Below are 16,746 nucleotides of genomic sequence, written 5' to 3' on the forward strand. Positions count from 1 at the left end.
TTTTACACAAGAAATTCACTTTTTCCTCATGTGAGAACAGCCAAACTCAAAAATGACTGAGAATGAATTAAAGTTGCCATAAAATCAGCTAAAAACAGAAGAGAACAGAACCCATAAAAACCTTTTATTTACCTTAGGAGGGTACATGTTTGTCTGAACACACATAGAAAATACGTTCCTAACTTTGGTACATAAAATTAGAAGGTGTGGAAATACACATTAACATTTGTGGCTTTTTATTTTCAGAACCAAAGCTTCCCATTGACACTTTCCTGACCAGTCTTTCCAACAGAAGTAAATTAATAAATGATAATAAATCTATTCAGTTCATTTTCACCAAACAAACATCAGAAGGCAAATAATGGTTAGTTTTTGTACAGTTACGAAAAGCATACTTCAGATCAAGAGATTTATGAATTTACAATGAATTGAAGATACTAAGAATATACTAAGTGATTCAGAAATCTTGGAACACAAACAAACAAACAGTAATAAAGTTTTTATTGAATTTATTTTCTTTTTCCTCTGCTGAAAATGTAAGCTGCAACAAAATCAGCAGAGCTTTCCAATAGATACTGTTGGGATAAACTACGTTCTGAGTTTTGAGTGAGACAAGAAACAAGTGATAACCAAATGATGAAAAAATTGCTGATCCTTCAGAAAAATCAAGAAATGCAAAACAGATGAACGAGGAGGTGAACTTACATACATGGATCTGAGACTGCTAACTGCTTCACAACAGTTACTTGGAGTCAGACATCTGAACTTCTTTGTAATTCATTGCTTTTCTTCAACTCTGAAGACAAAGCACTCAGTTTCTAAATAAACTGCATCCCAATTACGTTCCCATAAAACTAGGATAGTGTAAACCTCGGGCATGATCATCCTACAGACAATTTGCTAGATCATCTGTTCCCTTTAAGGGTACTGCACAGGTTATTCACAGTTGTGTTCATTCTCTCTAACACAAAAATAAATCTGTAACTCTTCTAGTAACGTTTGGGCTTATGATGCAAACATTCTCTCATGCAGGTTGTTGCTGTGTCCTCAACATAAAGTCTCAACATAAATTTTAAAACTTCCTAAGAAATACATATTTAAGCCACACATACCATATCACAAAAGCAAAACAGAAATACTAAACTCTATTAGTAAAAAACTTGTTCACATTGAGCAGAATCAATATCCAACTATGCGTACATAAAGTTTATTTGTAAAGAAAAGTTCATTTTTAAAAGAAAAGACAGTGAAGTGAACTGTGCAACAGAAAGAACATTCACCCTGCAGACACATCAAATTTTCTCAATTGAACAAGAAAAAAAATCCACAAACAGGAAATACATTTAAAAAATAGCCACATATAATACACAGCAATATGAAATTGTCAGGAGTAAACAACATAATTTTTGAACTTGAACAGCAAATTATTCTCCTTTTCTCCCACAGACAACACTTAGTTCTTTCCTCCCCCACTCCTATTTGTTTTTTTAAAATAAACTATCCATCCAGTTTTTTAGAACATAAAGTTAAATGATGACCTCAAGAAAAGTTTGGTTTATATAGGTTATACAATAATAGACCTAAACATACTGCCACAAAGAACACCCAAAACTCTATGCTCAGCATTCAGCCTACTTGCACTAACTGCATTCTTAAGCAATTCATACACTTCTGGAGGGGAAAAGAAGCACCTACTGTTCTGTAAATTGTAGTATGTAATCAGAAAATACTGCCAGCAACTATCCAGAAAAAAAAAAAAACACAACACTATGTTGTGGTATGAGTAATTATCTATGCACTGTTGTTAGGGCATGAAACCACCACAAAAATCCAAACAGATGGAGAGTTTCAATGACATTTCGGTGAACCTTTTCAATTTTCAGCAGATGGTATACGCAACAACAGACACTCATCGCATTATCAGTAAATATGCATGGCCAAATATAGCAACATTTCTGCAAGAACTGTGCTCAGGATAGTTAAAAATGTTCTTCTACATTTATATAAAAGTAGTTTTCACAAGAACAAGGACTATGTAGCATAAATGTTGGAAAAATATACCACTCAGATGTTGGAATTTAATAATAAAAATATATATATTAATAATTAAAAAAACACATAAGGTAATTCTACAAGCCTTTTCCCTGATGAGACTGTTAGGTAAGATATCACTGCTCTGTACCTGATAATCTAGCATCTATTCCTGCAGTACTGTATCTAGTTCAAGTACAAATAAAATTCCAAGTAAACACTACTAAATGGGAGCTCAAAGCAGAGCTATAAAAACAGTTAAAGGACTGGCAAAACTTGCTTTTTAGTTAAAGACTTTAGGAACTGGAACCACTTACCAAGGTAACATGATACATTCTTAACTCCTGCAATTTTTATATTAAATTACACACTTTAAAATTGCTTCATACCTCTAAATGTAAACATTCTATAATAAATACAAATTAAATTCAGAGAAGTTCTATATCCTGTTTTATAAAGTACAAGGCTGAAAAATTAAATCATTTCTACACATTTCAGTTTGTCTTCTCCTTTTTTAGACCTGAAAAACTGGAAATATTAGAAAGATAAGGAAAGCACTGAATTGAGAAGTGCATTTTAATTACAGAAAAAGAAAAAAAAAATCGTTCCATGAACAATTAGTTTTCTTAACATGCCCTTGTTGTGGTTTTGTAATTTTTTAAGACTCCTAAGGTTCACTACGAGAGTTTCTATTAAAAATTCTCCGAATGCAGTTAACTCACAAGACGTTCAAGATAAAACAAGGCAAAGCTTTCTCAAACTCAAACTAAGATAATACTGTTGTCAAGACAGAATAAAGTTATAAGGATATATGTATGTTAAGGAACTCAAATTTAAATTAAGATGAAGTGGTCATTTAAGTGAGTAACTTAGACATGAATTCTAGCATTCCTCATGACTTCTATCACCTCCTAAGTCAGTCTTTTTGTAAAAATAAATAAATGTATTTGTACTGCCAGTTTTAACAGAAAACACACCTCGACTAACTTAGCAAAGATATTACAAACTTTGTGTAGGGTTTAAGCAAATACTACTTCTTTAAAGCTTTTAAAATCTAGATATATTGTCTAGTTCCTGAGAATACAAATTGATTCTAGCAAACTTGTCAGACTAAAATATTTCCTCTTCTGTTTATGTTATCTAAAGATACTCTAATAAAACCTGATTTAATAGTGCTGCTCTTCGACAATGTGAACAACTATATCTAGCTCAGGTCTACAAAAGCACTCATTTAATAATAATTCGTTATTTTAAAATCATGAGGGGGGTGGAAGAATGACTTCTACAAACAACTGCTTTCACACTATGCTTTTTACCTTATAGAAGATGTCTTGTTTAAAAGATACTACTGGTAATGCTTGCAAGTCATCAAACAAGGAGGGGAAAAAAAAACCTCAGACAATAACCGATCTGTACATGGTTGTTACTTAACCACAAGTATAATGCTTCAATTCAACGCGTGCTTTATACAGCGTGAGGGAATATGATCTACAGTCACATACACACAATCCAGTACAAATTGGGGTTGACATATTCTGCAATATCAAGTCATTGGTACTACATCTCTCTTTCCTAGAGAGCAGCCAACGAAGAATAGCTATATTAATATATAGTTTCTCCATTTTCCTCTCAAAATACCTTCAATTACTATTTAAAGGTGGGTAAACTTGGAACACAGAAAAATAGCAAGTACAGTCTAGACATTTTTACGCAACTAACCTTTTTTCATACTTCAAGAGGAACAACAGTGCCTAAACTGGAAGAACTTGTGTTCAATCTCAAAAAACTCAATATAGAGAAAGTCATAGAATGAAAATATAAAGACTATTTCTCCCATAAAGGAATAAAATACGGTACTTAAAATAGGTCAAGACAAGCTATTCCACAACACAATTCACATTAAAGGACAGTGTTAGTGAGGAACAGTCTCTCAAAATAAACAACCAAAGGAGTCCACATGGCATGGTCTCCAAAACATCGCTGTATGAAACTACATTTAACAGCATGAGGTTAAAACAATAGAAAAGTATAATAAGCATCCTATTTTATCAATGCCAACTTTTTGTAATAGCTACACAAACTCTAAGAATGCATCCTTAATCTGATTTGTACTGCTGACAATTTACAGCATTTTATAGTCTAATGAATACAAAACACTTGACTAAAAGACTAAAACATTCTGCAATGTCCAATGAACATTTGCCTAATGATACAGACAGAAAATGGAAAGCCACTGTTTTATGCCCACTTAGTGCTAACTACCTCCTCTCAACTGAAATTTGCCTGCTTTTAGTTTATTAAAAACAAAACTGTGTTTCCTTAATCACCTTTAAGCATCCATTATTACATTTCAGCTGTGGGCCTGTAACTTTCAAGGGAATAATTAACCTGCACTGTAATCATCCATCTGTATTCCAACACATACACAGGAAACTGAAGTCTGAAAAACCATCTAGTTTCTCAGAGGGCAGAGGTGCTAAGGAAAAATACTGTAGATGCATCGTGACAAACATTTTCTACAATGCTTGTTTCTGAATTGAATACAAAATTCTATGTAAAAAAGTAAACAAACAAACAAACAAACACCTTAAAAGAAGCTTAAGGTTTATTAAGTTCTGTTTCAATCTAAAAGTTCAATGGAAACTGAAGTCAATGTATTACAAATATGGAAAATCAGGCACATCACTACAGAAGGCCTAAATCTAAAATGCTTTAGGAGATAAAACTTCTGTGAAAACAAACTTAATAACTTTTTAGATTAAAAAGAACCTATAAATATACACCACCACAATTCAAACAAAGAGTAGTCTAAAATACTGAAAAATAGAATCTCTACAGTTTATAAGTAATTACCAACTGAAAATGATTATAGCAATTTTCTTATAGAACAGAAGCCAAACAACTGGAATTGTTAACTCATTCTGCTGCTATCATGGACAATTTTTCCACAGTAATCTTAGAATTAATTGGTACAGTGCTCTTTTAACATCCTCATTTTCACAGTAGTCAATGAGGATACAAGTTAGATAAGAGATCCAACATTTACCTACTTCACCTACTTAATTATTTACATAGAAAAACTTCCTGCTTGACAAAAAACTGAAAAAAAATATACCATAATGTGAAGCTAAGGCTGTTCAGACCTCAGAAACACAGCAAACAGCACCTTAAGGTAAATATTTCATTGATATTAATCAAGATACTGGAATGAATTCAAAATTCCATAAAACAGTAGAAGTCAGCTCTATCATAAACACATAGCTGTAACCCTTTACCATTTAGTATTTTTAACATGGCTAGATGAAGGCTTCCAACACCTTCATAATGCTTATACAAATTTACTTCTTCACTTACCTGAAATGGGGGATAGGTATGATAAGGTCCTAAATTACAGCTTGATTTAAGAGAATTCAACACCTTTAGAAACACTTACAGCTCTGTGAGCTACAGTAAACAACACTACAAAATTTAAGATCTCAACAATTAAGTTAAAATGTCTGCCAAAATGAATGAGCTGTAGATCAAGACTCCCTGCTATTTTGTTTCCTTGGCACCTTCCCTATTGGATGATTTAAATAAATTAATTATTATTTATACTATATATAGCTTATTTTGCCTTTTTATCTCTTTAAGCAGAAACAGTGCAAGTTTCAGGAAGAGAAAATTAAGCTAAACTACAGACTTCACTTTATAATTACTATTTTTAAGTGCAAAACTATAAATCCAGCTCTAGGTTTTTTTGAGAGCAGTCAGAATAAGTCCATAATATATGTAGCAGGGAAAACTACAATCTTTATTTCCTTCATACAACCATAGAAAATGATAAACAAAGTGTAATCACAGTATAAACAGAGGAAGAGGGCCTATCAAATGGAAGAACAAGGCTCTGTAAAAGGAAAAGCAAGACCTAGATTGGGAAAAGAAGTCACAACGTAAGCACTTAGGCTGTATATTTTTTGTTAATTTACTGAGGGAAAAAAATCCTACAAGTGAGAGAATAAAATGAAGACTTCAGTTTTAAAGTAATATCTTGACTTAATTTATTTATTTTCCACAGAACAGATTATTTAAGTAAGGAAGAGTCTTAATGCTGTTTTTTAGTGCTTTTTAGTTGTTACTACAATCTTACATCTTTTATAAGAAAAAAAAAAAAAAAAAAAACTTGCAAGGACTCAGCAAACTGAGTGATGGGACAGTATACAATCGTCAAGGAGTCTTAATATCACCTAGTAACACGTCTTCCATTACAGCGGAAAACTCAGTGTTATCCTGATAATGTCAGGCAACCTGAGTCTACATTCAAGGAAAACTAAAAAAAAGTGAAAAGAACTTGTATTCTTGTACTAATGTAGTCCAGTTCAGTATTATAGTGTGTGAGTAAAGGAGAATGTTAACCATATATAAGTGAAGAGGAAGTTAAACTAATCTCCTACTAAAAATTACTAAAAAGACTGCTGATCATTAATTGTATGAAGGTTGCTAAAAGTATACCAGAAGTCCACATCTCAGTAGTTAAATATTAAAAAAAAAAAAAAAAAAGTCACTGTGAATTGCGATGTTTTGGCTGCTTTTTCATGTGACTTGTTGAGCTTTGTTTTTTCCTCCTATCCAGTGGACAAATTTCAACAGTTCACATCTGTTGGATTAAAAACTCTGTTCTATAAATGAGTTCTAAAAAGTATCCTGGAGAAAGCATTAAAGAGTATGCTAAAATTAAGACTAAATATATGCCTTTAAGTCAACTCACTAATACTTTCCTTATTGTCAACAATTTCTTCAAAAAAGAAAAAGCTTCAGAAAATTGAGACATCAGAACTCGCACACTATGTATTTCTACATTACTAATAACAGGTCTTCAGTACAAATGGCTATGAAGGCCTCAGCTCACCACAGTCACCTGTAAGTACTGAAATAAAACTCAGCATAATGCTTCTTAAAGAGAAAAAAAAAGATTGGAACAAGGTCATTTTTGCTGATAACGTTCAAAGAAAATTAATTAGTGAATTCAGTTTTAACTTTGTTCTGTTCTCTTGTAAAGAGGAAATATCATGAAGTTAATTCTTTGTCATAAGATTTAAGTAGTTACCGAGCAGCATGAGAACCGTTTTGCATTTGTGCACACTGTCTAGTTTCAATATATTAACATGAATACCAACACACAGAAAAATTACCAACAGTGTTCAGCTTAAAAGACAACTTGAATATCATGTAATCAAAACTGCTAGCACAGAATGAAAACTACACATAGTATCTAAAAACATAAAAGGGGTGAGCAAGATTCTAACTAACTTTCCACTAGAAAATTCCTATAGCTGCAAGGAACTTTAAGCAACAAAGCAGAAAAAAAGTCAGAAAGAAAACATAAAACTTCTCTTTACTGTTAAGATAATAGTTGGCATTTTTGTCATGTAAATTTAATGATCTACATTAAGTTGTCCAAATCTAAGCTATTCATCTAGACTCTCTTGACAGAGAAAAAACTTGAGAAAGATATCCCTTATTTCTAAACTGGACTGAAGGACGTTATTTCTCCTGAGTAACAACTGAAAATGTCTCAATGACTAGATCAAGATACAGCATTGTGTTACGATCATGTTATTTCAGTGGTAGAATCTTCTCCCCATACATTCTCCCACCATCCCGTGTCAGCTTTAAGAAATTCTAAAATAAAACAAGGCTGAGGAGAAAGTGTTCAGTCTGTTTCAGCTCATTCTGTGGCTATGAGACTGATGATGCTTCCAATGTGGAAGGAGAGAGAACAAAAAGAACAGTTGATTAAATACTGGCAGAAATAGGAATAAGGGCCACTGCTTGACAGTGGCACCTCACTATTAGATCAACTTATTCTTAACACCAGGTCAAGTTCTCAGACCAAGAGAGAGAATTTTCAGAGAGTTAAGGTAAAATAAAAGTCACTCCCTAAGATTATCATCAAAGATGATGAAAATAGTCTAGCAGAGCCCAATGCTGCATATTAAGCAAGGTATCACCAGCAGCAAGAAAGTGATCTTTCCCCTCTGTTTAGCACTGGGAAGGCCGCATCTGGAGTGCTGCATCCAGTTCTGGGGCTCCTCAGTACAAGTAAGACTCCAGCTCAGGACCATGAAGATGATGACAGGGACAGCAGCACCTCTCCTGTGAGGAGGGGCTGAGAGAGCTGAGCCTGCTCAGCCTCAATAAGAAGAGGCTTGGAAGAAAGATAATCAGTGTACATATACAGGTATTTGAAGGTAGGGTGCAACAAGGACAGAGCCAGGCTCTTTTTGGTGATGCGTAGTGCCAGAACAATAGGCAATAGGCATAAACTGAAATGCAGGAAGCTTTGAGGGTTAGAAAACACTTCACTGTACGGGTGAAAAAGCACTGGCACATGTTGTCTAAAAAGGTTACAGAGTCTCTCTCCTTGGAAATATTGACCTGAACACGGTTCTGGGCAACCTGCTTTAGTTTTCTATGGTTGTGCAGCTGATTTGACCACATGACCTCCAAAGGTCCCTATGAACCTCAACAATTCTGTGTGATTCTGTGTCTGTGTGATGAAAAGGTGTGTTAATAACCTAGAAATAAGATCAAAATAAGCACAATCATACATTAGGAAGCACTGTATCATTGCAACTCAACTAATGGGGATAGAAAGAAAAAAAAATAATAATAATTTCCAGAGACTGAAATGCATCAGCTCAGAAGTGCTTCAGAGACCTTTCTAAATACAAAAAGGCCATCTCGGAGGCCATAAGGGCATCTGAGAGTTACAAGCAACAACATAAATTAGAAGACCACTGGCAGAAAACATTAGTTGACTGTTAGCAGCCTCTGCAACAGTACTGACATGGCTATGTGACCCAGAAGAAAGCAATGAAAAAAGCACTGTCAGCTCATCATTAAGGAACCAAAGCACAAATACGTGCATCTATCACGAGTAAACAGCAAGTGACTGCAATCCTGTTTTGCTTGCTTTTTAAACCAAAACGTACTTCTATGATATTCAAAAATAAAGCCCCGTGAAATTCAGCTACCATAAGGCTAATACATTCTAAATCTTCTACAGCAGACTTCAAGGCATAAACTTCCCCCTTAATATTCAACAAAGAATTAGCTGGGGAAAAAAAAATAAAATCATGATACAAAATAAAATGATTCAAAGGGATGGATTGGTTAAGCCATACACTCACATACAGTATAAGCCCTCAGGATATATATTTTAAACACTGTTTACTAACCTTCACAGAAGAAAATACAGTGGACATGAAAGAAAACAATAATAATCTGAGTTTAATCGAGTCAGTGCACCTTTTAGAGAGAAAATATGCTGACAGGTCAAGCTGACCTGTTTAGCTGACAGGTTAGTTAAAGTATTCATTTTAAAATAATACTAAATTTATTACATATAAAGAACACTAAGTGATAATACACTTAGGATCATTAAGTGGATTCATATAGATAACTAAAAGTTTTTGCTTGTGTATTCACTTCTTAACTATTTTTCTACATGTGCAATTACCAGTCTTTGTAGGAGTAGGCATTCATTTGTCAAGTTATGAATTTTGGTATAGGTTATGTAATTCATATCTTTGTATACAATTTGTTATCACATACCCAGGTGTCTGCATGAATCGGCCTGATGTTGCTGAGAAGCACCTCTTCATAATTTCCATAGTCAGAGAACTTAACAACTGCAGTCATTCCAGAAGAATGGAGAGCTTCAACTTCTGCCCGGTAGAACTTAAAAGAGAAATTTTTGAAGGTCAAAAAATACTACCTGATGTGCCACAGTTTGAAAACAGTCTCTTCATTTTTACTCTCCTCCCCATTCTTTTTCTTGGTCAGCATTAAATTTTCAGTAAAATTTGTAGCAGATAACTGTATATTAAACTTTCACGTGTCCCATGACTGAAAGGTTGTGGCTGTATGTATTTACAATACTCACTGAAAATATATGCTACTTAGGACATTAGACTGAACATTTAAAAGATCTGTTTTCAAATACAAATTAATCATTAACACAAATGATGTTATATATAAGAAATACTAATGCAAGACTTTCTTTTTAATTATTATTACTGTTTAAATATATGCCAGATAGGCACTTACTTGCACATCTAATACGTAACTATTTCACCACATACTAAAATACGATCGTTCAAAAATTCTTCCTTTCTTCAACACTTTCTTTCTCTCACTTATGCAAAGAAATCAACTGTTTCTGAAGATGTTTTTCTTACTGAATGCAAATAAATCATTATCACCTAACATGATTAAAACTCAAAACCGTATTTTATCATTCTATTTTAAAATTATCCTAGATGCAAGCAGCAGCATTTGTTGTAGCTATTAAAAAAACAACCATCATTGAAACGCGCTGAATACTTTCCAGGCGGCAGTGTTATATCTGCTTATTTTGCAAGTTTTATGCTTCTTAGAATTTCAGCAACACATAGTGACATAAAGTGCTTCTCAAGACAGGAAATAATTCCTCAATATGCCATTACATTTCAAACAAATCCATCTATCCAAGATATATATTCATACTTAAGCTCCAACTCGCTACATGTTGCTGCTATCAAAAAATTTGCATGACTTTTCTCAGTCAAATAAAAGAGAGAAATAAAGTGATGCTGCTGAGCTAACAGTATCTACATCCTGTTAAAAAAAAAAAAAAAAAAAGGAACAAGGAAAAAAAAACTTTAATAGCATAAAATTAAATAAAAAAAATTGACAGAAACGAATGGAATAAAACCTATGCAAAGAACAGTAATATTTCAGGTCACCAGAAAGAGTCAAAAACCTGAAGAAACAACTAAGAAGTGCACAAAGAATGCCTGAAGAGAAGACAACGTTTTTTTTTTTTTCTTTCTGTAAAGCAGAGGAGGAGGAGATAAAAAGAAAGTCTCTTGTCATAAAAAAAATCTTATTAATTGGAAGAGAGAGTACTTAAGCTTTGAAAAAAAATCAGTAAAATAGAACTGTCATGCATCACACTTCATTTGCTCCACAACTCCTTCAGCTAACAAACTAATATTCATAATAAAAATCAATCTTTTTGCAGTGACTGAAATAAGAGAGGAATTTCTTTTAAACAGTTCCATCCCTGCAGACTCTGGTCCTTTCTTGTACTAGTGAAGACTGCACAGTATCTTATTCTAGTAAAAGGCATTACACATCTATAGTTAGAGACCACTCTGGATAACACAGCATCCTGGGTTTATTCCTTAGAAAGTAACAAGGGCACTTAGACCCATATTAATTCCTTCAAATTTTAAACACTTACATGAAATATGTTTCAGTTAGGAGCCTGCTTTTCCCGTATGAGAGACATTGTCAAGGTGATCTGAGTCACATTAATTTCTTGAAAGTATACAATCTACATATCTCCTTTTAAAACAAACAAACAAACCCGTCTCCTCCCCTCCCCCCCCCCCCCCCAAAAAAAAAAAAAACCCAAAAAAACAAAAAAGCAACAGTAGAACAAGAAGCCATCCACGAAGCACAGTATACACCTATGAACAAAGCCCTCTGTCTTTGTGCTGGTGTGCTAAGTCACCCTCAAGTATATAGGAAAGCATCAAAACTTTAATTTGAATTACTCGATATTTGGCAAACACATACCTTGTTGTCTTCCCAATAAAGAGCAAAACATTCATCCCCAGGTCTCCAGGTTTTTCCATACTCTGCATGAATTGATGGTTCTATTATTTTCTCTGGTTTGATGGGCCCAGATCTCCTTTTGGGTGCAGCGTTGTAATACAAAATCTTGTCATCATAAGATGGAATCACAGTAGGTCCTGACAATTTGATAGGCCCTACTCGTCTTCCTTTTTGATGATGTTCTGTATCTCCATTCGGTACAGAATTAAAATGATCAGTTCTACCAGGGTTTTGGAAATCATTATTCACACCAAAATGTTGCTCACTTTTTACCATAAAGGTTTCATTACTTATTGTTCGTGCTTTCCTATCACAAAAATTTTCAGAATTGTGTATTTGATTTTCCCTTTTCCCACGTTTCTGGTTATTATTGTCTGTAGTATCTTGAACAGCAGAGTTCTCCTTGAATTCTGTGAAAGACACCCCTTTTCCTATTCTGTTTTGTATATTGTTATCCCTTTTTTTAAAGGAAATATCACTCTGGTGAGTAGCTATGGGATAACCCAAATCCTTTGGCCTATCATTTCTAGGATAATGTCTGTCACTTTTAATTTTGTCCTCTGTCCAATGTTCTAAAGAGTTGTGCCTTTCAGGACCTCTGTTTCTTGGTAATCCCCCACTTTCCAAAGCCTGCCTTGAATTCTGAATATCTCTTTGAAAACGAGGGGGCTTCTCATTCCTTGGTTGTCTCATGTCATTACGAGAAATATGCCTTGAATGATTTTCTTTGATGCCATTCTGTTCTGTATTCATAACTTTGGGCTGTACTTGATGTGGTGGTTGAAATTGTAATTTTGGTTCTACAAAAGAGAAAAAATATGATTTTATATATATATATATATGTATATATAATATAGAAACAGTGGATCAGATCCTAAATGATAAAGCAACAGTATTATTCAGAAAAGCAAGTAGCATTTACTTCTCAGATAAATAAATGGAACTGTCCTTTTAAGTTTAGCAGATATTTGAATTGCAATTACTGGTTAATAGAAAACATACACATTTGTCTTGGTGGTACTTAAATTAGTTATTATTAAATGAGTAACAATCATTTAAGAAAGACAAATAAAATTCTGATGTGAAGAAAGGAACAGGCAGGAAAATGAGGAGAGAAAAAAGGAATAGCTATTATCTGAAAATTTTAATTCAGTAAAAATAAATTGCTAACAGCTGTTCAGCATTAACATAAAGGCAAGAAATAGAATTGAAAGAATGAACTAGAGCTAATGGGAATAGCAAAAATGTCCATAATTCTGAAGACCGTGATCAATGAGCCATAGCAGGAATTATTCAAGTGCAATCATTTGAGTCAGAACTTTAACTGACGTTAAGTGGAACAAAATTATCACGGATCTAATGGAAAGGAGTAGATTTTCTATTGCACTGTGGGGCTGGAGAAGATCACGGAGTTCTGTAGAATTTACTGTGGATTTTTTAATTTTATTTTCAGGCAAATGTGAAATGTTTTAACTTTTTATGTAACATTTAAGGGAAGAGCCAAAGGAGGTTGTAGATTAAGATGAATCTAAGAGGAATAAGCACAAGAAACAAATGAGCTAAAACATGACATTTGTGACAGAAAAGGCTCTTACTGATACCACAGAATTTCATTTCAAAATTAGTGATATTAAGGGAAATGATCTCTGGGCAAAGACTTAAGAATAATACTAGAGAGCAAGAAAAACTCTGCCAAGGAAATGTTTATAAACCTTTGTATTTGTTCAGCACATCCTTTTGTCATGCACCTTCTGCAGACAACAAGCATTCCCGTGAGCAAAGCAGTAACTGAGTTAGGTGGGATGCTCACATCTGGTGTAAGTGGAGGCAAAAGTCCACAGGACAGCGATGTTATATAGCACCATTCAAACCACTACAGAAGTATTGTCTGTAATTATGGAATGCATAGCTGAAGAAAAAAAATGATAAATGAGTTTGCTCAGAAAAGTGAAAAAGCAGTCTGGAAAGAGGTTTTCAATCAGATACTACAAAAATGCAATCCACACAGCTAACATTGCTAGCTGATGGATAACATACAGGTAATTACATTTTATAAATATCTATTAGGAAAGCAAATTTTGATAGCTCTCTACATAGCAAAAAAGACTTATTATGCAACAATTAAACAGTTAGAAATTGAGTGCAGAACAATCAGTTTAGAAATTAAAGGCTTTTTTTTTTTTTTTTTTTGAAATGCTGGTCTTTAATTGTTGAAGCAATTAACCTTGGAATAGAATAATTTCACCTCCTTTAAATCCAAGCTGCACTTTCAAATCTGTATTTCAGTCAAAGCCTAGCTGTTGGTGCAAGAAACAGAGACTATAGCCTGTGACTTGCTCCCACCTCCCGAGTTCTTTTAAAAAGACTACCTAGACGTGCCACCTCTCACTTGCTTTTTCTGTGATCCCTTTTTTTTTTTTTTTTGCAATTTGTTGCTCGGGAGATTCATTTTAACAGCAAGACCATGAAACATTCACCAGAAGCTCAGCATGTTCATTTGGAAGATTGAAGAGGCAATGCTGCACAATCTGAAACTGAAGATATCTGGGTTTGGGTCAGTGATGAGATCAAAAATATCATTATGTTTATCACCAACTCTCCTACCTAATAATTAAAAAAAAAAAAAAAAAAAAAAAAAACAGTAGTTGTTAAATTTAAACTTTCTCGAATCTTTCAAAAGTGTCTGAAAGTTTTTTCTGACTTCGGATTTTGAGAAGATAGAAGCAACAGGTTGTTCTCAGTCCCTAAGAACCAAAGAGAGATACAGAAGGAAAACATGCCTGGTCCTTAGCAATTTTATATTCTTCCTTAATTAAGTCAGAGCTCTTGATACTCTTTGTTCTCTGAAAGTTCCTGTGCTTACATATTTAAGCTCGCAAAGATGGATGAACTGTTCCTTTTAACCAAAGAAAAACAAGAAGATTAATAGAAAAATCATTGTGTTCAGTAGCAGAAATAAATTAAGTGTAAGCAAAGGAAGACAATTTCCAGAAACTTTGTCAACTATTTCTGTTATCTCTCACAGTCAGAAGGCTTCTCTGTACAACCCAAACTGAAGCTACTTATTTTCAACACAAATATTTTCAAAAGATGGCATCAACCGTTCATAGCTAAAAATAAATAATACCTAAACCTGTAGTATTAAACTGTTGTGGTTTTTCTCGGTTTGTTGTTTTTTTCTTTAGGATTCTTTGCATTTCACTTAGATAATGAAATATTATGTTTAACGATTAAGGAATTAGTAGCTCATGCAAGAGACTAACCCGTAATACTTTTGACAGCACTAATTACTTAGAAGTAAAAAAAATAATAATAAAATATTTCAGTAACTGAAAAAATAAGAAAAGCCCACAAGATAGCACGGTAAAAAGACTAACACACCGTATTTTAACTTATTTGTGTTTGTTAAATAACTAAGCAAATAGAAAACTATTTTAACTTACACATATTTTTCCACTTCGTCGGAATTAAATTAGACAAAACCTACCAAAACAATGACAACAAATTGAGCAACTGGTTTGTAGTATCTCAGAACGTCATAGGAGGAAAGGATCATAAAAACCATCTAGCTCCAATCTCTCTGCCATAGACAGGGTTGCCACCCTCTAGATCAGGCTGCCCTGGACACCATTCGACTTGGCCTTGAAATACCTCCATGGATGGGGCATCCACAACTTCTCTCAGCGATCTGTTTTAGTGCCTCACCACACCCCTGCCCCCACCCCCCCTTCTTTTAGTTTAAAGCTGTTTTCCTTGTCTTAGTACTACCTGGCCATTTATCTGTTCACAAACAGAAGTACCTAGCTTAGTAATTGCAGATTCAGAAGTGATTTTAGAAGTTCTCAATAATGAGTAGTAATGAGGTTTCAGACAGAATTAGAAAAACTAAAGCATGGAAAGATGCACATAGAAAAGCAAATCAGTGCTCTCTGTGACACCATTCTTCTCTATAGATCAAATGAACTATTTCAGAAGAAAAAGTGATGCTGCAAAGAATTAAAAAAATCTATCCCAGTTCAGAAGAATTGCTTTCTTTTTTTTCTTCTCTGTGGACACTGAATCATTTAGGAGAAATTAATATCTGCCTGAAGAGTACAGAAGCCTAACACTTGTGATGATGATAAACATGGCATCCCAGGTAGGTAACTATGTGCTTGGTCATATGCTTCATTATACAACTATATATAAAACCTTTGTTTCTAACCCAAATGTGTCTCTCAACATCTAAAAAGAAAAAAAACTGGCATTTTAGAGACCATATCAGACAGCAACATGCCAGAAATTCTGCAGAAGAATTAAACTTCTTTATTCAGTGGAAGTTGTATGATGTCCTAGGTAAATGCAGAAAAACCTGCCTGCCTGGGCCTTCCACAGTACAGCTGCTTACTAGAAAAACCAATTACGAGATCTCATTATCTTGGTGATACGATGTTATGTATTTAGTTGTTTCTAGTAGTTCCCCTAACGTGCATTCTACCACCACTACCTTTTTAATACTAAGGATTAGATACAAGCCTCTACTGGTAACTTACAGGACCAGATGAAATGAAAAAGCTGCTGGTAATACATACACCATTTTCTGCAAACACTTGGTCACACATTTCATGAAGAAAAAATTCAAAGGGGTAAGTATAATCACTGTAGGTATACTGTGACATTGCAAACACTGAACGCTCGTGTCACCTAAGCTTGAATGGGCATGGCAATATTTCACCTTGAAAGGAGATTAAGGCAGTAATATTTAAAAATTTAAATGAATTAATTTTCAATGACAACAGAGGCATGAAAATGGCAGAATAGTAGCATTTTCAGTAAATGGTTTTCTAATAAGTGAATTCAGATTGCATGGGTTTTCTTAAACTTAGCAAAGAAATCTGAGATTTCTGAGAGAGAAAAGCCACCTGCAATTTAGTATAAGCTTAGGTATTTCTTGGAAAGTCCATTTGAAGGGCAGTCTGCAAGATAAATTGAAGTCTGGTGTAAGAACCAAGGCATGCCCCTATGGAACTGACACATTCAGTAAGGAAAATAAAAAATGACTCAATGAAACTAAGCTGTCTAAAGCCTGCT

At 34.0% G+C, this 16,746-nt stretch overlaps 1 protein-coding gene across 3 annotated transcripts in view; it reads right to left on the reverse strand.

The window, feature by feature from the left end:
* TDRD3 (tudor domain containing 3) overlaps window positions 1–16,746 on the reverse strand; it is a 99,707-nt gene that overhangs the window by 11,679 nt on the left and 71,282 nt on the right. For all 3 annotated transcript variants that reach the window (XM_048932772.1, XM_048932762.1, XM_048932780.1), the window contains 2 exons: window positions 11,638–12,476; window positions 9,628–9,753 (listed from right to left, as the gene is read on the reverse strand). In XM_048932772.1, coding sequence (XP_048788729.1) covers window positions 9,628–9,753; window positions 11,638–12,476 — 965 coding nt within the window. The remainder of the gene's footprint in view (window positions 1–9,627; window positions 9,754–11,637; window positions 12,477–16,746) is intronic.

This window comes from Lagopus muta, chromosome 1, assembly GCF_023343835.1.
Source record: "Lagopus muta isolate bLagMut1 chromosome 1, bLagMut1 primary, whole genome shotgun sequence".
In the NCBI taxonomy this organism is placed as follows: domain Eukaryota; kingdom Metazoa; phylum Chordata; class Aves; order Galliformes; family Phasianidae; genus Lagopus; species Lagopus muta.